The sequence below is a fragment of the Mobula hypostoma genome, chromosome 3, assembly GCF_963921235.1.
Source record: "Mobula hypostoma chromosome 3, sMobHyp1.1, whole genome shotgun sequence".
In the NCBI taxonomy this organism is placed as follows: Eukaryota; Metazoa; Chordata; class Chondrichthyes; order Myliobatiformes; family Myliobatidae; genus Mobula; species Mobula hypostoma.
In genome coordinates this window covers 29,165,625-29,188,653 of record NC_086099.1, presented here as the reverse complement: position 1 = coordinate 29,188,653, position 23,029 = coordinate 29,165,625, and the positions used below count along the sequence as shown (strand labels likewise).

The following is a 23,029-nucleotide window of genomic DNA, read 5'->3' as shown; positions in this document are numbered from 1 at the left end:
GAAGCTGTTTCAGTGCTGTACTTCTTTATGATTTTCTGACTCAACATTCATTCACAGTAGCTACAGTGTGCATCATCCACAAGGTGAACTCAGTTACCCACCTTGGCTATTCCAAAAACACCTCCCACACCTGCAGTCTCCATCACCATGAAAGCAAGGAGAGCAGGCAAATGGGAACGCTTTCATCTGCATGCTCCACCCTCCAGCCGTTATACTTTTGTGTTTTGTTTCTTAAACCCATTTAAATTCATTTTACTCTGGTTCCGAACATCATCACAATTTAACCCCTCCTCATTTGCAACTTATCGCATCTGCACGACTGGAAGACTCACCTGATCCATGAAAACTTTGACGTCCAGCTGATCTGGCAATTTACTAATATTTGGTTTCACACATCGAATGAAATGTGGATTTGCTGAAAACATCTTCTCCATTAGTACAGCTAAGGAATGCTTGAAAATGAATAGTGTTCATGAAAACTTTTTATTTCCTGAAAATACTGGATTTAAATACGCAAACTACATGTTGGACTGCTGTACAACACAACAAACAGACATTACCAACTTTGCTCACAGGAAAGGAAATTAAGTAGCACTAAACAGGGCAAGCTTCAAGTTGACTGAGCTGGAGCATGAAACAAAATACAAGGATCAATCTATAAGTGCTATTAGATTTGACAAAGTAAAAGCACTCATAAACTATATAAAAAAAATTAACACTTTTAAAATTGACCCTCGCACTACTAGCTAGTCGTAGATCACCTACTGATTTTATAGGTTCCTACTCACACTAAACAATGCATGACTATAGACACTTTTTTTTAATATATACTTGACACCCTGCTGTAGGAAAGATGTTATTAAATACAGAAAAGGTTTGGAAGGATGATGCTAGGACTTGAGGCATTTATTTGTAGAGTGCCATTGGACAGGCAAGGGCTTTATTCCCTGGAATGTGTATAAAATCATGAAGGGTATTGATAGGGTGAATGCACTCAAAACTTTTTCTCAAGAACAGACTAAGTTTGTATTCTCTTCAGCTAGGAAGAGTGAGAGATGATCCCCACCAAAACTATCAAATTTCTCACCAGGCCTGAGAAATGACATTTTCCCTTTTCTGGGAAGTCTTTTGGTCAACAGATAGGAATCACTTGAGAAGAGGGTGGTGGATCTTTCTATTTCAAGCAGCTGTGGATTCTTTCAAAACAGAGGTTGGTAGATTTCTGAATACTAAAGACGTCAACTAATAAAACAAAAGTGCAAGAAAATGGATCTGAGCTCAGCCTGACCTTGATGAATGACAGAACAGGGCTGAAAGGCCAGATAGTCTGCACCTCCTCCTATTTTTTATGTTTTGTGTGCACAAAATTAGAATTTGGAGAACACCAGGGTTATTACCAAAACAAAATATTCTTTTCATATTTAAAATAATGTACAATTTAAGTGGAATATCTACAAATCTTTGTGTTGACCAATCTGTAAATTGAGCAAACCCATGGATACCAAATCATTTTTTTTTAGTCGGTATCTCCAGAAAACAAGGGCACAGAGTAAAGAGGGAAAAAAAAATGGATATTGATTTTAAACACAGCTGCAGAACAAAAAATGTGGTGAATGCCTTTGACTCACCTCACTTACTTAAACTGGAGCAGAATGGGATTTAACTTGCACATTTGAGCCACACTGGGGTCTCAGAGTGCTGTGTGGGTCTGTGACCAAAGTGGTCACAATGCAACTTACTTTAGTGTTTAAACAGGAACCTTAGAACTGCAACTTCATTGAAAGTTTTGATGGCCAGGCCACAATGTGTGGCTAACAAACAACCACACATATTGCAGTGGGTATTCTGAGTAAAAAAAACATGTGAAGTATGCTTCACTTTAAGATAACTGACATAAGATTGAAGTACTGGAGGTATTAAGTTTATTTATTTTTGGCTTATCGTTGCTCATCTTTACATTATCCTCCATCTGAAGCAGTTTACTCACACACTTAACCTGACTGCATTCCTTTGACGATATTCCGTGCTCTCAGAACTTAGTTTCTTCATTCTTTACTGTTCCCTTGATTCATCTTTGCTACACTCTCCCCCATCGTTCGACCTGTCTATCATCCCTCTCATCTAGTTCCACCTACAAGCTTCAGTCTCACCCCTCTCTTCTCACGTCTATACACTGGCTATCATTGCTCTACACTCTCAGGGTCTCAACCTGAAACATCGATCATCTCTTTGCCTCCCTGACACTGGCTGATCCTGCCAGTAGTTTTATTTTTTGCCCCAGACTTCAGCATCATGCGTCTTCCTTCACCAATTTCTTTTTCCAGTATTTGGTTGACTGTGCTAGTGCTACTTGAACTTGTATACATAATTTAAAAGTTTCCATTATTTTTGCCCACACATCTCTCACTTACACATGAAGCCTCTCTGAATCTTACCTTTTGTGACATTTTTATATTAGACTTGTGTATAAGAGGTGACCAATATCCACGACAAGGCACAGCTTTCTGCAGCACACTTCCTCCCACCTTATGTTCTGTGAAAGCTCCATTCAATTCAATTAGTTTCTCAACCTCTGTCACGTCCATCTGAAATGACTCCACATTTCCTCAGTAGTACCTTTCCCTCCACCGTAGCTGACAGGATTCTCAACGAAGTTCTCAAATGCTGATTTCCCACTTTACAGTTCTTATCCCTTTCCTCCCTACCAGAGAAATTTCTACGTTCTCACTTTCTACACTACCAGCATTTACATTCAGCAGATCCTCTTCTGTGATTTTCATCATCTTCAGTGAGGTGCCACGGCCGGACACATCTTCTCTGCGTTCAGTACTCCTCTTCACTTTTCCATTCACGTTTACATCCATCCCCTCCTTTCACCACACCTTCCCATGCACACACAGGTTTACCCTTTTGCCTTATTCCTTCCCAGCATCCAGAACCAACACATGTTGCCGCCAGCAATTGAACTGCATTTCTTCCTATCTAATGCACTGTTTACAGACTGGTTCCCTCCATATTAAAAGTGTTAATGACAGTGTTAGAGTGAAGGGATGCTGAAAGGTTCACAAGGTAACCCTGAACTTCCCTATGCTTATCACTTTAATTCTCCATACCACTCCAACTCTGACCTCTGATTTTGGCCTCTTACACAGCTCCTGCAAAACACCTTGTGAGCTCAACCCTAGTGCCAAGTCCTGAGGGCATAGAATGCATGTACGAAACTTCATTTCATTTTTCATCTGGGCACACTGTGGGACTAAGCACTCAACACTAAATTCAACAGTTTCAGGTCAAAAGCCTTTCCATTTTGTGTCAAAGCTGACTAGTTCTGATGCAAAGTCATCATCACGCAATGTTAACTCAGATGTCTTCTCCCGATGCGACCTGACTTGTTGGTCTTTTGCAGCATTTACACTCTTTCAGACATCTTTTCTCTCTTCCCCTTCTTTTAAAACTTCTCTGACAAATTAGCCGCCATTCATAACGCTCTCATTAGACACCAGTTTGTGCATTCCATTTTCCTTTTGTCTCTAATTTATTGCAGACAATCCATTAACTCCCTTCAAGATATGAGATTGCTTGGGCCTTGATCAACATCTTTGTGTTCTCTCTGAACAGACCCTTAACAGTGTTGATGTGCAGAGGGTTCTTGGAGTGCAAGGTGATAGCTTCTTGAAAGTAGCTACACATTAGTTAGCATATGGCATGCTTGCTTAATTAGTTGAGGAAATGAGTTCAGGAAGTTATATTGCAGTTTATTAAACTCTAGTGCAACACACACAAAACTCTGGAGAAACTCAGCAGGTCAGAATAAAGACTTGATATTTCGGGCTGAGAACCTTCATCAGGACACCTTATTCTTGTTAAACTCTAGTTAGGTTATATCTGGAGTACTGCATTTGCCCCAAGATAGGAAGGGTGACAGGACACAGAAGAAGTGAAGTGTTAATTCTGTTTTTCTCTTTCCACAGATGCTGCCTAACTTGCTGAGAATTTTCTTTCTTGTTCAGAATCCTATTATCTACAGATTTTTTTGCACTTCAATTATTTTCTTCATTCTTAATCTTTCAATTAATGGAAACAGGCTGCTCTCCAAACCTCATTCCCCTTACAACAACCTTAATTTATTGGGACTTCAATGGAGATGTTTCTATTGAAATTTTATAAATTTAAAAACAATTTTTTATTTTATATTCATTCATACTCTTAAAAGTTAAATGATTTGTGTCTTTTAAGCCAAATTACTTAGTGAATTCAATTTCTAATTTTGTCAAAACCTAAAAAAAAATTGCTGGTAAATGTGAAATAAAACAGAAAATGCTGGAATTACTCAGTAGGTGAGGCAGCATCTGTAGAAAGAGAAAGAAAATTAACCCTTTGGGTCAAGATCAATATTGTAAATTGTACTTCTAAGCAATGCACTTTGACAGGAATCAAAGGATCTAGTGCTTTCCTGGCGTATATGACGAATAAGTTCTTTTCGGGCTTCCAGCCCGGTACAGGTATCGATTATAACCGATGTTTCAATGACAAACTCTGCCATCTTCATCATCGTGGCATCATTCCTAATGAAGATGGCAGAGCCTATCAAAGGATAATAATGTTTTTAAAGGCAAAAACACCAGGGGAGCTCACAGGACTCAACAGTTGGTCCTGGCTTTAAGTCCCCTGTATGTATAAATGAGCTAAACTAACATAAACAGACAGTAGATAATAGAGGACCTGCTGAGCTCCTCCAACATTTTATGTGTTGCTATAGAAAAACTGCCTATACGTTTGACAATAAGGAGAAATTCTTTAGATCACAAGAAGATATCGACAGTCTGGTCAGCTGGGCAAAAAAGCTGTAAATGGAATTTAAGCTGAAGAGTAAGATGATGTAACTGAATTTGACAACAAAAAGGAACCTACAATAAACAGGAGGTACTGAGTGATGTGGAGGAACAGAAGGATCTTGGCATGTATCTTCAAAATTCTTAAAAGGCAGAACAGGTCATTAAGGTAGTCAAAAAGACATAGAGGATACATTACTTCTTTAGTTGAGGCACAGAATAAAAGTGTTGAAAATAGGATTGCACTGAAGGTGATACTTACAAAGAAGTTGCCTGGACTGGAAAATTTTATCCTGATTGTCTAACATTGTTTTCTTAGGAACCGAGAAGACTGAGGTGCATAGAATTGTACAAGTCCTTAGAGTAAAGAGGAAAGACCAATTTCCTCACACAGAGGAGTGAAAACCAAGCGGCGTGAATTTAAATTGCTTGGTAGACAGGTGAGAGGAGATGTAAGAAGTAAACGTCTGGAATTCTCCGTAGTAGAAATGCTCATCAGATTTAAGCAATACTTGATGCATTTTGAAGAGCCCTGAACTGCTGGGCTATGGACCTGGTGCTAGGTGGTGGGATTAAACCAGGGAGTTATTAACCCAAACAGCCATCATCTAAAAATTCTAATCATCTTCAGTTGCCAAAAGTTGTCTTTTTATCAATGCTAATTTGATATTTACAAATTACCTATAGGTCAAAGCAACCAATGCTCCTGAATCCATTTTACCCAAGTGTTAGAATAACGCATGCTGATACAAAGAGGAGTTACACGCCCAGCAAATTTTTAGCTTAGCTTTTCCTGTGGAAAACCTTCAATAGATTAATACCCTGATTGGTTTCCCGTTGCCGATTAAAATTTTGAAAATAAACAGAATTTACACCTGTTAATCTTAGCAGCTAATAGGTAAAAGTAAACATGGATACCTACTCTAAATTGAGCTCCAACAGACTGTTTCCTGGTGCTGTTAAAGTTGTCCTCTGTTCTATGTGCCTGCTAATAAAACACAAATTTAGGCCTAAATCATAACTTTAAAACATTTCTAAATACGCTTCTTGGTGTTTCAATGCAAAGCAATTGTTATTTAATGATATTTACTGATCTAAAAAGGAATACCGAGAAGGTATTTGACACTGATGATTGCGATTAACTATAGCAATCACAGAATTACAAGGTTACAGCACAAATGGAAGCCATTCAGCCAATTAAGCCGGCATCGACTCAATACAAGAGCAAACCAGTTAGCCTCACTTCCCTGCTGTCTCTCTCCTGCCTTGGAATAGCATAGCACAGTACAGGCACTTTGGCCCATGATTCAGTCTTTGTCGTTGACTTTCTTTTCAAACCTGTACCTTTGTCAGGCAATATCTTCCTTTTTGGAAACCGTGCTGTCCGGTTTATTTTATCATGTGCCTCCAAGTACCCTGAAACCTCATCTTTAATAATAGACAGGTATATGAAGGAATTTAAGGTGGGGGGTTATATAGGAGGCAGGGTTTAAGGGTTGGCACAACATTGTGGGCCGAAGGGCCTGTACTGTTCTATGTTCTAACTCTAACATCTTGTCAACCACTGAAGTCAGGATAACAGGCCTATAATTTCCTGTTTTTTGCCTTCTTCCTTTCTTAAAGACTAGAGTGATATTTCTGATTTTCCCATCTTTTGGAAACATTCCAGAATCTAGTGATTCTTGAAAGATGCCTCCACAATCTCTTCAGCTACCTCTTTCAGAATCCTGGGGTAAAGGTAAATAAGTCCAAGTGACTTATCTACATTCATACCTTTCGGCTTCCTTTGGACCTTCTCCTTAGTAACAGCATCTATACTGACATCTGCCTCCTGATACTCTTGAACTTCTAGCATACTGCTGCTATCTTCCTCGTCCACGCAGAGCAGTTACTAAGGTCAGTCACAATTCTTCCCCTGTTACTGTCTCTCCAGCATCATTTTCCTATGGTTATTAACTGCTTATCTCTCCATAGGTGCTGCCTGACCTGCTGAGGATCTTCAGCATAATTTGAGACTTACGGTACCGATGGTTATTTTTGCTTTTCCGGTTTTGGTAGAACTTATTCTTTGCCTTTGATGAGCCATTAAGGTTCCTGTTCTTGAGACTGTAGCTGAAATTAAAAAAATAAATGTCAGTATTAAATAAATTGGAGTCATATTTGATTATATTTATCCAATACACAACTTTTTAAAAAGTATAATGAGTACATTGATACACTTTTTCTTTCTTTCCTTCTTTCTCTAGTGACTTCCCTTTTCTTCTGTGACTAAAGCTCAATACAAAGATTTATGTACTTGTACATAGGGAATCAGTAAACTGGAGAAAAGCAAATCTCCATGTCCCATCGTACTGCGCTGTGTACAAGCAAACCCTATATACCAATACATTATTGTTACATTTACTTCTACTCATCACACAAAATGTCATCTGCTGGTTTTCAGATACAATATTTCTAATGCCTTCACTTTTGCTGGCCTTCCACTCACATCCCCATGCTCCTCCATCCTGTTCCTCCAGCTTCTTTGCTCTTCTAAAAGCACCATCTGACACTTGTCAAAATTAATTTGCCAATGCACACCCATGCCTAGTTTATTGATAATCTCCTGCATTATTCCACATTTTGTTGGCCTTTACCAATTTTGAAGCTTTTTTTCTAGAGACCAAATTTGCATCTTTACCCATAAGCCTACACTGACTTTCTCTGCTGCAACCCAACATCAGAAAACTACCTTTTATGTAGTCATTACCAATTGCAGAACTCTAAAAATTCTCTAACTATGGTTTCTTGTGTGACTCTGCACACCACCTCACCACTACCACGTAAATCTGCTCCCCTCCACCATCTACCCAGCTCTTCTCTTTACCTCTTCCATGGCGGCCCATGCTCCTCAATCACCCAGGAGCAGATCTCCTCAAGTTAGGAAACATTTACTACATCAATTTTTTTTTAAACAACAAAGTGTTTCATTTATCTTGCTACTTAACGACAGTTTTGTTTGTTACAAAGGGGGGTGCAGAACTCATTTGGAAACCTGTCTTTCAAACAGAGGTCCATTAAAATCAGGAACATTTTTTTTTTTGATTGGATCAGTGAAGAGGAGCCTGCTGAACAAATTATTTAAAAGGGAAAATATTCTCCCCAGTACCAAAGTTAGGAGTTCGATTAACTTCCTGTCAACCATACATAATGAAGAGTTCTTTAGTAACCTGACCTTGATATCCTCTCACCCTTCATTAACCATATCTATCCTTCCAGTCAAACTCTTAATATTTCCTTCTTTGTCCCATTTTGTCCAGCTATGCTTTCATGAAAATATTTAAGGTTTTTTTGATTGCATGGTGTTATAGATAAAACAAATGCTAATTTGTATTCTTTATAAGATGTCTTTATTTGTTATGAAATCGTAGTCATAGAATCATCAAAAGATATAGAACCCTGACTGTTCTGTCAATCCACATCCATTATCAACCTCCCAGGGGTGGCAAACCTGCCCCTGCTCGATTATTTAAGTCCCACCCATTATGTAAAGAAATGACGTAATTATCTTGACTGCCAAATGAAACAGTCAATGTTCTTTTTAACCATCCAAGAGCAGTGGGATATTTTCACAGGAAACATCTCATGCTGGCTTGACGCCAACTAGATGGTTGTGAAAACATGGTGACATTGGATGATATGTTTGGAAACCCTCATGAACCTAGTGTAGACATCAGTATTTCGATTGTAAAATGCTGGACCAGTTGAGATTGCCCTCACTCTATTTATATTTTTCCTTCTGTAGTTATGAACACTGAATATACAGTGATAACAATAGTAAATATTGCATGCAGTTTAATGCCTTCATGAACATTTTTTACAAAAAGGTATTTTATTTAATTTTATAGAACTATTGATATTAGTTTATTATCACATGTACTGAAATACACTGAAATGCTGGACAGATCAAATCATTACACAGTGCACTGAGATAGAATAAGGTAAAACAATAACAATGCAGAATAAAGTGTAAAAGCTACAGGAAAAAATGCAGTGTAGGTATATGATAAACTGCAAGATCATAATGAGATAGACTGTGAGGCTAAGAGTCCATCTTATCGTACAAGAATTACTTATTTTATCGGTGAGATATTTTTAAATTGTGTTACTCTTTACAGCTTAGGTAGTGTGTCAGATATACCAACAAAGAAACAGAAACATTCAAATGATATGAAAAGCAGCAGAGATGTTCAAGGGTTGTGGAGTGAAAGATTTGGCATGATTAAAAAGGGTGATAAAATCTAAATTAATACTGCTATTGGTAGTAAGACAATGAATACATGTAAGTATGCAACAGGACTCAGCCTTTTTCCTTAAAAAGTATAATTATTGTTACTAATTCATCAATCGATAATAATCTCTGCTCAAAATTACTAAGGCACGAGAATATGTTTTATAGAAGATTATCACCAATTTGGGTACATGCTTTCAAAACGGTTCGCCACACTTGGATTACGCTAAGAATAATTTACGATTGTTTTACGGAGTTTGTACCTTCTCCCCATTTTCTCCGGCTGCTCCAGTTTCCTGCCACATTCCAAAGAAATACATTAATAAATTGTGGATATGCTATGTTGGTGCTGGAAGCATGGTGACACTTGTCCCCAGCGCATCCTTGGACTGTGCTGGTCTTTGACGCAAACAATGCATTTCAATGTATGTTTTAATGTACGTGTGACAACAACAGGAACCAGAGAGCCTGGGAGATGGGAATATCTGTGTGGTCTTTGGGAGAAATGAGCAAGTATGAAACAGGCAGTACCTGAGTACACGACTGGACTGGGTCACTGGGGCTGTGAGAGTGCCGTACACTTATTGTATCAGTCAAAAATCAATTAACTAAGACCAAAAGGTGACTAAACTTGACTGCTCAAAATGTTTGCCATGACACTTACCTGTAAAAAGTACACTTAGCAGTGGAGTGATGCTATTAATAAACAGTCCTCGAATACTTGCTGGTATAGTGTCTCTATTTTTCTCCAAAAACCCGGACGCATTGTATTGGACCTGTAGAAGATGGGCATCAGTCAAAAATGACAGATTTGCTAACAGTACCAAATTGTGTAAAGTGATCTTAAGATTCTCCTGCAAATGATTCACGTTGTCTTTCTCTTTAGATACTTGGCTCTAAAACAGATCTATTTACACCCATTAAAAACGGTATATTGGTCAGGATCTGTTAATTATTCATAGTAATATTCAATTATCATTCTATTTTAACTCAATACATGCCAGGTACAAAACACACCTTAAAACTAACAGTGCAAAATTACGGGACAGATAAAGTGGCAGTTGAAAGGTGGGGAGGGGGCTGAGTAAGGCAACAGGGAAAGGGCCACAGTGGGTGGGACGCAGAAAGAATGGGGAGACTGCATGGGAGGTGTGCAGTGCACAGAGAGGTAGACTAGCGGGGCACACAGAAAGAGTGCGGAGTAGCTAAACAAGAAGGAAACAGAAAAATGCAGTGTGTGGAGAATCGGGAAAGGCAGGGCAGGGATGGATGGGGAAAGTGACAGATGGGTTGGGAGAATGGGGAATGCAGCAGGATGGGGTTAAATAGGGAGAGTTAGTTCTGGTAGAGACGTATAACATGCAGAGAGTGTGGGAAAGGCAGAATGAGGAGACACACTTTAGAAATGCAATTAAAATAGGTTAACATTTCATAAAATATTACGGAGTAGGGAAGAATTAAATTGACATCAGTCCTTATTTGTCAGGATGTGGGTCCGTCAGTTGAATAGGGCTCTATTTAAATAGTTCCTGAAATCAGTCAAACATTGCTATCCGTTTGTTTATCACATGGCTACCAATCATTTTACTGGAAACCACAGCCCTCTGAAAATTTCCTGTACTTTCAGCAGAGTTGTTTTGATTACAATTGCATCATAAAAGTTTCAAAGGTTCATTTTATTGTCAAAGAAAGCATATACAATACAACTGTAATATTTGTCTACCCAAATAGCCATTAAATATAGAAAGACCATAGGTGCTGATGGAAGAAAAGACATCAACATCCCCCTCCAGCACGAAAAGAAAAGATAAAGAGTTCTAAACCCGAAATCCCCCTCCCCCACAGCAAAAAAATCCAGCCACAATAGCAATTGCCAACCCCCTATAGATAACAATCCCCGACACTCTCACTCACAGAAAAGAATAGTGACCAGAAAAGAACAGCACCAAACCCTCCACCCCCCCCACACACGAAAATGAACAGATCACCCACCCGCCAATTGTCCACAAGAAAGAAAACACCAAAAAGCTGAAGGAAATCAATATAGAGTCCAATAATCACATTAATTTCAGAACATGGGAAACATATTTTCATCTGCTATGAGGAGAGCTGCTGCACAAACTCAGTCCTTTTGCAAAGAGTGACCGTCGACCCAGGTCTAAGTGCCACCGACTGGGGGTCAAATGCACTGATCCAGCTGCTGACCATCGCTGTTGGGAGCCATCGTTGACCTCCTCCGCATTCACCTCGATGCTTCGATCTTCCTGATTGCTCCGAGACGGGGTTGTTCACGACCTCGCGTTTCGTCTCTTGTCTTTTCAATGAGTCAGCTCGTGTTCTCGGTCCTTTTCGAACCCCCCCCCCCCCCCCAAATCTCTGATCTCCATGAGGCAGCACTCCGGACACAGAGTAGTGATGGATCCTTCAACAGAGTTCCAAACTGTACGTCACAGGCTCGAGCAGTTTCCGTAACACAAACAAGCAGAAGGCATGAAAAATGTGAAATAATTGGAAAGATTTACTATCCGGAAGATGCCACCCCAGGGAATGAGGCCATCTTGACCACCAGGAATAAGCAGTCAATAATGCATCTGATCAAAGACCACCCATGTACTCCACCCTTTGGGTTGAGAAGGGATCAGTGGGAGCGTTTACTGGAGAGTAGACAACTGTTTTTGGGGTAAAACAGGGGCAGTTGAGGATCTGCAGTGAAATCTATGGAAGATTTGTGTCAATAGCCACGAATTCAGTTGGAAATCAATCTCTCTTTATATAGTTATATTAAATAATTTAAGAAAACATAAGTAATTGAACAAAGATAATTTTTTAAAAAGTACCAAATTAAACTAATCCATGTAAGAAATCACCTTTTTATTAGTTCACTCAAAGCTATGCACAAGGTTGACCAAATAGAAGAAAGCCATTAACCAACCTGTAAGTACACTTGAGCAATTTGGCACTTCAGGACAATGACAATCAGATTTAAACAAACATGTTTTTTTCATCAACAGAAGAATATCAAGAATTAGGTACAGGTATGTGATACAGAGCCTCTCGAGCTTGTTCTATTATTCCGTATGATCATGGCTGATCTGTTCTTGGTTTCAATTTCCACCTTCCTGCTATTCAACAACTCATCCTTTGAGGTGAATACTTTCAAAAATTCATAAACCTCACAGAGGAAATACATACTCTTCTTCATATGCGAGGGGCCACCATTATTTTGAAATTATGACCCCTGGCAGATCCCATGCAAGAGGAGACATCCTCTCAGAATCCACCATGTCATGAACTCACACTGATTTGAGTGTATTCTATGTTACATTGACTGTTCTATTTATTATAAATTATTATAAATTACTATGATTGCACATTGCACATTTAGACAGAGATAATATAAAGAGTTTTACTCCTCGTGTATGTGAAGGATGTAAGAAATAAAGTCAATCCAATTCAATGTGCATCCATCTTATCATCATATCTGCTTCACAACTTACTTTCCTTCCTATGTCACGAATTGGGCTTGGACTAACTGGAACTGGAATTGAAATTCATTTGCTGTTGTCACAGGTATCAAGATTTAGTAAAAATCTTCTCTTGCATACCATTCATACAGATCCACTCAGTAGATAGTGCACTGAGGTAGAACAAGATAAAACAATAACAATGTAGGATAAAGTGTAAAAGCTACAAAGAGCTGTTAATTTCAACAATGGATGAATTTTTTCAATAACTTCACTGCTTGCAATGTGCAATATCTGGACAAATTCTACATTTTTAGAATGTAGAACTGGCAGTTTATTCATCTTTGTACTCTGACTTGGGTACTGCAGACAGACAAGTTTTGCTAAGATTTATTTTCCTTCCAGACTGATAAAACAGTGCATATTTTATACTCCAACATTGCAAGGAGGAAGTGCAGAAAAATCACAGCAAAAATGACAAGCCACATAGGCCAGGCTAACAAAGCAATCACGAACCTGGTTGAAGGTTAGCAACTCACGACATCTGGCATCATAAAGTTAATTGCTTAATAATGTCAAAGGAACACTGTTCTAAACAGGAAGGGCGGAAATTTTGCCTTTGAAACAAAATTTTTTAAGATTTGGAAGATTCACATTTTCTGCTGCCTGGAAAAAGGTCCTTCTCTTAAAAGTTGAAATCCATGTGGCAATTATTTAGAACATAAAACACTACAGCACTGTACACTCTCAGTCCACAATATTGTGCCGACTATTTAAGCTACTCCCAAGATCAATAGCCCTCCATATTTCTATCATCCATGCGCCTATGTAAGAGTTTCTTAAAATGTTTCTTTACTTCCACCACAGGCAGGGTGTTCCACACACCCACTACTCTCTGTGTAAAATAGCTTTCCTCCATTATGCATCAACATTTCTGGTATTCCTCATTTATAGTATTTGTTAGCAGAAGCTGGTAGTTTTCAAAAGAACTCTGCTCCTACTTGATTTATTCCATGGAAGCAAATGAAAGATCTTTGATACTTCATGATCTCAGCTAATGGGCGATTAGTGAAGCTGTCATGATGGTAAAGTGCAGAAAAGCAGGAACCAATTTGTGCACAGGAAAAATTCCACAACCATTAGATTTTTTACAGGTAAAGCCCAGTAACAGGCCCTTCTGGCCCAAATGACCAGTGCTGCCCAAGTACACCCATGTGACCAATTAACCTAGGTTTTTGGAATGTGGGAAGAAACCAGAGCACCTGGATGAGACCCACATGGAGAACTTACAAACTCCTTACAGACAGTGGTGGGAATTAAATCCCGGTCACTGGCCCTGTAAACACCACGAGACCATAACACAAAGGAGCAGAATTAGGCCATTCAGTCTATCAAGTATGCTCCACCATTTCATTATATCTGGTCCATTTCCCTCTCAACCCCATTCTCCTGCCTTCTCCCCATAACCTTTCATGCCCTGACTTATCAAGAATTTATCAACCTCTGCTGTAAATACTCCCAATGACCTGACCTCCACAGCCGCCTGTGGGAATGAATTCCACAGATTCACCACCCTCTGGTGAAAGAAATTCCTCCTCATCTCCATTCTAAATGGATGTCCCTCTATTCTGAAGTTGTGTCCCCTGGTCCTAGACTCCCCCACTATAGGAAACATCCTCTCCACATCCACTCTATCAAGGCCTTTCAACATTTGATAGGTTTCAATGAGATCCCTTTCAGTCCCGGAATAATTTTCATGAACCTCCTTTGAACCCTCACCAACGTTAACACATCTTTTCTTAGATAAGGAGCCCAAAACTGCTCACAATACTCCAGTGCCTTATAAAGCCTCAGTATTACATCCTTGCTTTTATACTTTAGTTCTCTCGAAATTAATGCTAACATTGCATTTGCCTTCCTCAGCACTGACTTATCATGCAAGTTAACCTTCAGAGAATCCTCTACAAGGTTCCCCAAGTTCCTTTGCACCTTGGATTTTTGAGTTTCTCCCAATTAAAAAATATTCTTTGTTCTTTCTAGCAAAGTGCTTAACTGCACCCTTCTCACTATGTATTCCATCTGCCACTTCTTTTCCCATTCTCCTAATACGCCAAAGTCCTTCTGCCGCCTCCCTGCTTCCTGAGCACTACCTCACCCTCCACCTATCTTAGTATCATCCACAAGCCTGGCCACAAAGCCATCAATTCCGTCATCCCCAAATCATTGATACTCAACATAGAAAGAGGCAGTTCCAACCCCATCTGGGTGTCTTTATCGTGTCAACAGAACCTCGTGTCTACTCCTCTAACTATGGAATCCCCTATTATTACCCCAGTAGTCTTCTCCCTGCTTCCCTTCTGAGCCACAGCGCCAGACTCAGTGGTAGAGAAACTGTTACTGCGGTTCCCCTGTTAGGTCACTTCCCACCCCCTGAATAGTATTCAAAGTGTTATATTATTGAGGGGAATGGCCACAGGGGTACTCTGCACTGGAAGTCCATTTCCCTTCCTTCTCCTGACAGTCACCCAGGTCTCCTGCAACTTAGGGGTGATGACTTTCCTGTAGCTCCTATCTATCACCTCCTCAGGTTCCACTGCGAGTCAAATGTTACTGACCTGGAGCTCCAGTTCCTTTGAGGAGCTGCAGCTCTGTATGCCTGGTGCAGATCTGGTGATCCGGGAGGCTGGAGGTCTCCCAGCATTCCATTTCCCACACAGAACACACCACAGCCCCTGGAGCCATCCTCACTGCTCTAACTCTGTATTATCAGCTGAAGAATGAAAAATGAAGAAAAAACATCAGATTTGTACCTCTCCCTAGACTGATGAGCCAAAACCTCTCCATTCTAACACTGGCCCACTCACACAACGGCCACTCCGCTTGTCTCTACCTTCTTTTTATTTGCCCTTGCTGATGAATTGCTATTTGATTGGGTTGCTGGAATATGCGAAAAGCCTGTAAACACTCCTCTTTTAAATCTCACTGTGAGTTGCCTCCTCTCTTGCTCATGATGAGACTGTGCAGCTGGAAAAATGCCAAAAGCCTGCAAACACTCCTTTTTAAAATCTCACTCACGGACCTGTGAATTGCCTCCTCTCTTGCTTGGGCTGCTGGAAGAACGATGCTCTAACAGCTACTCTACCATGCCAGCTGTTAGTGATGTAAATGATCTGATAATCTTTTCCAGTGATGAGAGTTGAAAGGCAAACATTTCTCAGGATAGAGGCAAATTGTTGCACTTTAAACTTCTGATTTGTTCCAGTGTTCTCTTTCTCTCTCCTTTATTCAGGGAGGCTGCAACCGATGGTGACTCTACCAACTTAGAGGAGTACACGGCATCAGTGCCTAGCAACATCAGCAAGTGCATCGATGACCTCACTGTGGCCAAGACCATCACTACCCGCTCTAACCAGAAGCCATGGATGACCGCGGAGGTGTGTGCGCTGCTGAGGACCCATGACTCCGCCTTCAGACCAAGTGACAAGGCAGCCCTAACAACAGCGAGGGCCAAACTGTCCTGGGCCATCAGAAAGGCAAAGTGTGTACATGCCCAGCAAATCCACAGCCACTTCCAGGACAGCGGTGACACGCGACGCATGTGGAAGGGCATTCAGGACATCACCAACGACAAGATAACATCACCTGCCTGTGCTGGTGATGCCTCCCTCCCAGATGCGCTGAACAACTTCTATGCTCGTTTCAAGGCGGAAAATGACGTGGTGGCGAGGAAGACCCCTCCTCCTCCCAATGACCAGGTGCTGTGTCTCACCGTGGCCAATGTGAGGAAAACTCTATGCAGGGTCAACCCATGGAAGGCTGCTGGACCAGACAATATTCCTGGCAGAGTGCTTAGAGGATGTGCAGACCAGCTGGCAGATATTCTCACTGACATCTTCAACATCTCCCCGAGCAGCGCCATCATTCCAACGTGCTTCAAGGCCGCCACCATCGTCTCCATGCCGAAGAAATCTTCAGTGTCCTGCCTCAACGACTATCGTACCATTGTTCTCACATCCGTCATCATGAAGTATTTCAAGAAGCTCATCATGAGGCACATCAAGACCCTGCTGCCCCCCTCACTGGAACACCTACAGTTCGCGTACCGTCCCAACCGTTCAACAGACAGCGCCATCGCCACCACCCTCCACCTGGCCCTCACCCACCTGGACAAAAAAGACACATACGTTCCAATGCTGTTCATAGACTTCAGATCAGCATTCAACACAATCATTCCTCAGCACCTGACTGGAAAGCTGAGCCTACTGCAACTCCCTCTGCAACTGGATCCTAGATTTCCTGACTGGGAGATCTCAGTCAGTCCGGATTGGAAGCAGCATCTCCAACACCATCACACTGAGCACGAGGGCCCCTCAGGGCTGTGTGCTCAGTCCACTGCTGTTCACTCTGCTGACCCACGACTGTGCCGCAATACACAGCTCGAATCACATCATCAAGTTCGCCGATGACACGACCGTGGTGGGTCTCATCAGCAAGAACGACGAGTCAGCGTACAGAGAGGAGGTGCAGCGGCTAACGGACTGGTGCAGAGCCAACAACCTGTCTCTGAATGTGAACAAAACAAAAGAGATGGTTGTTGGCTTCAGGAGAGCACGGAGCGACTACTCTCCGCTGACCATTGACCTCCATTGAGATCGTTAAGAGCACGAAATTTCTTGGTGTTCACTTGGCGGAGAATCTCACCTGGTCCCTCAACACCAGCTCCATAGCCAAGAAAGCCCAGCAGCGTCTCTACTTTCTGTGAAGGCTGAGAAAAGTCCATCTCCCACCCCCCATCCTCACCACATTCTACAGAGGTTGTATTGAGAGCATCCTGAGCAGCTGCATCACTGCCTGGTTCGGGAATTGCACCGTCTCGGATCGCAAGTCTTCTGAACATTAGGTGGAACAGAGGAAGAGAAAGAGCGAGGTGATTGGGAGTTGAGAGAAAAAAGATTTAGGTTAAATTTTGGAGCCAATTTTTCCAGACTGAGATTGCGATTCTTGGTACATACTGGGGAAGGTAAAAAAGTTTAATTTAATACTGACAATTATTAAACTCCAAATAGACACACCAAACAGATAGCAACTTTGCTTTGGAAAGTGGCAATATTCTTACTTGAACCAAACATTTCAGCAGTGGTGACTGGTATTTGCAGATGGAGTGTAAAAACAGTACTCTCACCAAATAATCTTGGCATTGCTTACCTTTACCCACAACGTTCAACAAACACTAGCTCTAATAACAACAAGCTTTTATTAAAAAAAAATCACACTCATACCACCCAATTACTAATATCAAGGATCATGGCTTAAAGTTTAACTTTCTTGTTTCTTTCAGTAACACAAGCTTTAACTCTGGATGACAGAATATATAAAATTAAACATTTTTCACTGTTATTTCATCCTCGTAATAAAAACAAGATACTCTTACCTTTCCTGCATAATGTACTACTGTAAATACTGGATTGTGACTTCTGCCCAATTTAAAATTTGGATTCCGCTTGAAACCATTGTTTAGTTTGTCTACAAAAGTCCAGTCAGTGGCCTGTAATGTACATAAAAGGTATATCTGCTTACTCCACAAATATTGTCAGGATTAATATTTGTTAGCAAACTTTTCTTAGATTAATAAAGGAACTAATAGTATTTCAAATATAAGTGTTATCTAAAGCTTATTTCAAGCTTGCATGCATTTATTTAAAAAAATGTAAAGTAACCAATAAGCCAGTCAAAGCCTGAATGAATAAAACGCCTCAGTCCGTTGCAAGATGCTCTAATTCCATGAATCCACAGGAGGGCAGGGACCTGGGTTCTTGGTGGAAAAGTCTGGTGCTGTGTCTGAGATCTTTAAATAATTTTCCTTTGCGGGTTTTAGGATACGCCATGGCACAGGAGGCAACTCTAAATCTTATCAGACCACCTCCCCCGAGAGAAGGATCCCACAGACGTTTCTTCAGACACTCATAAACTTTGCATTCTCTACCCCATCCAACTATGGAGGCAAAGTAATTGTTTATACTCAAAGCAGAGATAGCCAGATGATTGACAGAACAAAGTAAAAATCAATCCAAAACGAGATGAGCCATTACCTCATCAAATGGTGGAGAAAATTTTAGGGGCTATACAGTCCACTCTTACTTCTATTTGTCCCTATAATTACAGTTACATTTTTGCAAACATCTTAGGTACATACCACTATGAAAATCCAACTGCAGACTGACAAAATATGTTTCTAAAGCACTACCTGGGATATGCTCTCTTCACATTACTATCATCAGAGAAGAGGCACAGAAGCCTAGAGACACACTCAGGAACAGCTTCCTCCCCTCTGCTATCTGTCAGATTTCATGAATGCTACCTGTATTTTTGCACTACATTATATAAAGCCCTCAATGTCTATATATTATATATATAGCAGGGTTACCCTGCTGTCCACCAGCGGGAAGATCCTCGCCAGAATTCTCCCTACCATTACCAAAGGCAACCTCTCAGAGAGTCAGAGTGAGCAGAGGCACATCGACAGGATCTTCATCCTGTGCCAAACACAGAAGTGTTGCGAGCAGAACATGGGACTGGACACAGTATTCATTGACCTGAACGAGTCCTTTGATACAGTCAGCCGCAATGGTCTCTGGAAGATTCTGTCGAAGCTCGGCCGTCCCCCGAAATTCCTCACCATCCTGCAGCAGCTCCATGAGGGCCAAAGCGGTCCGGTCAAACGCAATGGTGACCTGTCTGACCCATTCCCCATCAGTACTGGTGTGAAAGGCGGCTGTGTTTTGGCACCATCTTTTTCAGCGGTTCTGCACTGACAGAAATATCTTTAGCCTCCGCCGTCTTTTTACCCGAACAGAAACCATGCAAGAGCTCATTCCCGAGCTACCATATGCGGATGACTGTGCTCTCCTCACGCACACAGAAGACGCGCTACAGGCTACAGTCACTTAGTTCGCTAAGGCTGCAAGGGCTTTTGGGTTTACGGTCAGTCTGAAGAAAACAATGATCCTCCATCAGAAACCCCCTCGTGGCATTTACAACCCTCCTCAGGTCACCATTGACAACCACCCTCTCACCACGGTTGAGCAGGTCACCTACCTGGGCAGTGTCATCTCCAACAAAACTATGGTAGTAAGGGACGTTGACAATCAACTTGCCAGGGCTAGCAGCGTCTTTGCGCACCTCCAGAAATATGTGTGGAAGAACCACCGTCTGTGTCCATCTGAAAACATCCAGGTGTACAGGGCTGCCATTGTCACAACACTGCTATACAGCTCCGAAGCCTCGGTCTTGTACTGCAAGCAAATCCGGTTGCCCGAGCACATCCATCAATGCTGCCTCCGCTCTATCATGGGTATCAGCTGGCAGGATCATGTCTCCAACAATGAGGTCCTAGAGAATGCTCAACTTCCAAGCATTGAAGCCACTTTGCTGCTCTAGCAACTCTGCTGGTCAGGCTGCGTGTCTCGCATGGACAACCCCAGGTTACCGAAAGCCGTACTCTACGGAGAGCTCTCTCAGGGCAAGAGAGATCGTAGAGCTCCACACGAGTGGTACAAAGACCAACTTAAGCAGCAGCTCTCTCAGGGATATATCGAGGTCAATGAGGAGCACCGGCTGGCTTGTGACAGAGATCGTTGGAGAACACCGATGAACGGAGCAGCCAAGAACTTTGAGGAATCCAGGAGAGTGACTGCTGAAGAGGAGACACAGAAAGGACCCTACTATCCAAGTCCCCACATCCCAGCTATTTCCATGTCTCTACTGCTGCAGAGTCTGCAGGCCCAGAACTGGCCTCTATAGTCACCAACAATTGTGTCAGCGCTCCTGAGGACTCTTCTTCCCTTCTGATCTTCGCAAGTGAAGAACCCGCCATCAATATACATTTATTATTCCTTATTGCAAGTTATAGTATACTTTATGTATTGCACTGTACTGCTGTAGCAAAACAACAAATTTCACAACGTATGTCAATGATAATAAAACTGACTGAGTACAATTCTTCAACAAGTGACTTTCTTTCAATAGGATTTTCAACTTTTTTCTTGCAAGTTTTTATTCTTACAAAAACCAATGCATCATGTTTACCACAGTGGATACCCCCACCATCAAATAAAACATATTGAACCATTATCTCAGCAATAACATATTAAGATCAATGTCAGCACAGAAACTATTAAACGTCAGCATCAAAATGGGTATTATATCAGTCATAGATAATACCAGACTACAACATCAGCAACTTAACAGCCATGTTAACGGCCATGGCATTGTTGACCTAATAAAACCACATGGAGTGACAGGACAATCAAAGCAACTGGATGTGAGGGAGATGGGCAGAGTAGTTGGTATGTTAACTGGTTTCTGTAAATTGTCCCTAGAGTAGGAGGGTAGCTGGAGGATAGGGTGGGCGGGGGGGGGAGCCAAAAGGGATGCAGGAGGGAAAACATGACTAGTGTAAATTGGTTTTTGATGGGCAGTGTGGATATGGTGAGCTGGAAAGCCTGTTTCTGTGCAGTATGACTCAAACAAAAAGAAAAGTTGGAAGTAGAAAACTAAAAGGAAAGGTGTCTGAACTTTGGTTTTTATGTGTCATAACAAATGCAGGTATTGTTTTAAATTACAAATCTTAAAGCTGAAGTAAATGGGCAGCTTAGATTACAGAGGAAGCAGAGAATGCTGGAAATATTCAACACGTTAGGTTGTATGTAACTACAAAGAGATTTAACGTATCAGTTTAATGTCCTTTATCAGAACATTCAGGCAAAAGGTCATTGATGTGTATTCAATATTTGAGTAATCCTGTAAATATATTGCTTGACTAAACATGCTTTGTTGCTTATATACTGCATTTCATTATGTGTTATACGTAAAAATATGTGAATTGGATATATCATCACACCACTGCGTGAGAACTGCAAGCATCACAAAGAGTAAAACAAAATTAATGTACTTGCATCTCTCAGCTTCTGTACCTTTCTTTTAATTAGTTTAATGTTTTCAGTTGCACATAATCTAACCGACCTGCAATGTTGCCTCTGATTTTCCCTCTCCACAGCTGCTACCTGCCAAATCTAAGCAGTTGTGCTTTAAGATCTGTTGCATTTTACTTCTGCATAATTATTTTCATTTTTAAAGCATTAGTAATAAGCCTCAGTCATGTTTACACTTGCTTTCAGGTCCTTACCTGTGGAAATGCAGTTTGCTCATCCAATAGGGAAAAAATTCCTAATGGTTTTGCTAAAAACAGGTCCTGTGAAGAGAAAGCTTAAGCTTGAATAATCTGAAGCAACGTGAAAAAAGAAAAGCAAAGCAGAACTAAACACTTTTTTGTTTACCAGGATTGCTTTATTGTCTTTAAAGGAAATTGTTTTCCATTCAACCTCTTCTTGCTTGTACTCTTCCTGTTGCATTAAAAATATGTGCTGTGGAGAAATACAAAAGAAATCCATTTCATTTGTGAGTTTAGATATATAAAATAATCAAAATATACACACATACTGGTATCAGTAAGGAATCAAACAAAACCAATATTATAGTAGATATTGTTCTGAATGTTTAGACTAAGCATTGAGGTCTAGATTGGAAACAAGACTCTGATATTATTTACAGAGAATAATTCGCAAGTTGAAAATCTGTGAGCCTGAAGCAGAATGTGTGAAGTTTGTTGGTTGAATAATGTAGCCGTTTGCAGACTAGTGAATTTGGTATTGGTGAAGACAGGACAGGAACTATTCTGAGGTTACTAAAGCAGTCAAGGTCATTAAGGCTGTATGTTCTTTTGCAATCTGCTTATGCTGAGCTCACTTATTGCAGGTCCTCACAAACATCTGCTTCATAATTTCTAAATCATGGTGGCTGGTAGAAGTTACTGAGTAAATATCTTTTTTTATGCGTTGTACAGGATGAGGGCATGACAAACAAGGCCAGCATTTGTCATCTATCCCTAAATGTTTGCGGTAGTGGTGATGAGCACACTCCTAAATCAGCACTGTATTCCAGTGATGGTGTTCCTTCAATGGCATTCAATATTCCAGGATTTAGAGCTACTAGGATTCTAAGTAGCTCTTCTACTAGAGCCACTAAGCCAGTAGGCTTCTGAACTCCCTGCAGCATTGTATTCAAAGTGTCACTGTTTAATCTGTTCCAAACCTTACAATATTTAATATTAATGCACTTTAGTTTGTTATTTGTGTGTGAGTCATCTCTAGTTTTTATCCTTAACTTCATAAGTTATTGTGTGCTGTGTGCTTTACACCCTGGTTCGAAGAAATGTTGTCTCGTTTATAGATATATGTATATAGTTAATGACAATAAACTTGACCTGACAACTATGGTGTGACATTTGGCGTAGCATTCCCAATTCAGGATGGTGTGTGAGTTAGCAGGAAATCGGTGTTGAAGCCTGCTACTCTTCCTTTCTTTGGAATTAGGGGTCACTGGCTTGGGAGATTTCATCCGAATAG

General features: G+C 40.9%; 1 protein-coding gene across 2 annotated transcripts in view; it reads right to left on the bottom strand.

Moving 5' to 3' along the window:
- LOC134343909 (myosin-IIIb) overlaps positions 1-23,029 on the bottom strand; it is a 182,234-nt gene that overhangs the window by 44,830 nt on the left and 114,375 nt on the right. Inside the window, exons 12-18 of one of the 2 annotated variants that reach the window (XM_063042818.1) lie at positions 21,902-21,988; positions 21,751-21,816; positions 17,998-18,111; positions 9,767-9,878; positions 6,853-6,944; positions 5,755-5,820; positions 333-452 (exon numbers count right to left, since the gene is read on the bottom strand). In XM_063042818.1, coding sequence (XP_062898888.1) covers positions 333-452; positions 5,755-5,820; positions 6,853-6,944; positions 9,767-9,878; positions 17,998-18,111; positions 21,751-21,816; positions 21,902-21,988 — 657 coding nt within the window. The remainder of the gene's footprint in view (positions 1-332; positions 453-5,754; positions 5,821-6,852; positions 6,945-9,766; positions 9,879-17,997; positions 18,112-21,750; positions 21,817-21,901; positions 21,989-23,029) is intronic. The other variant, XM_063042819.1, reaches the window with a different exon arrangement.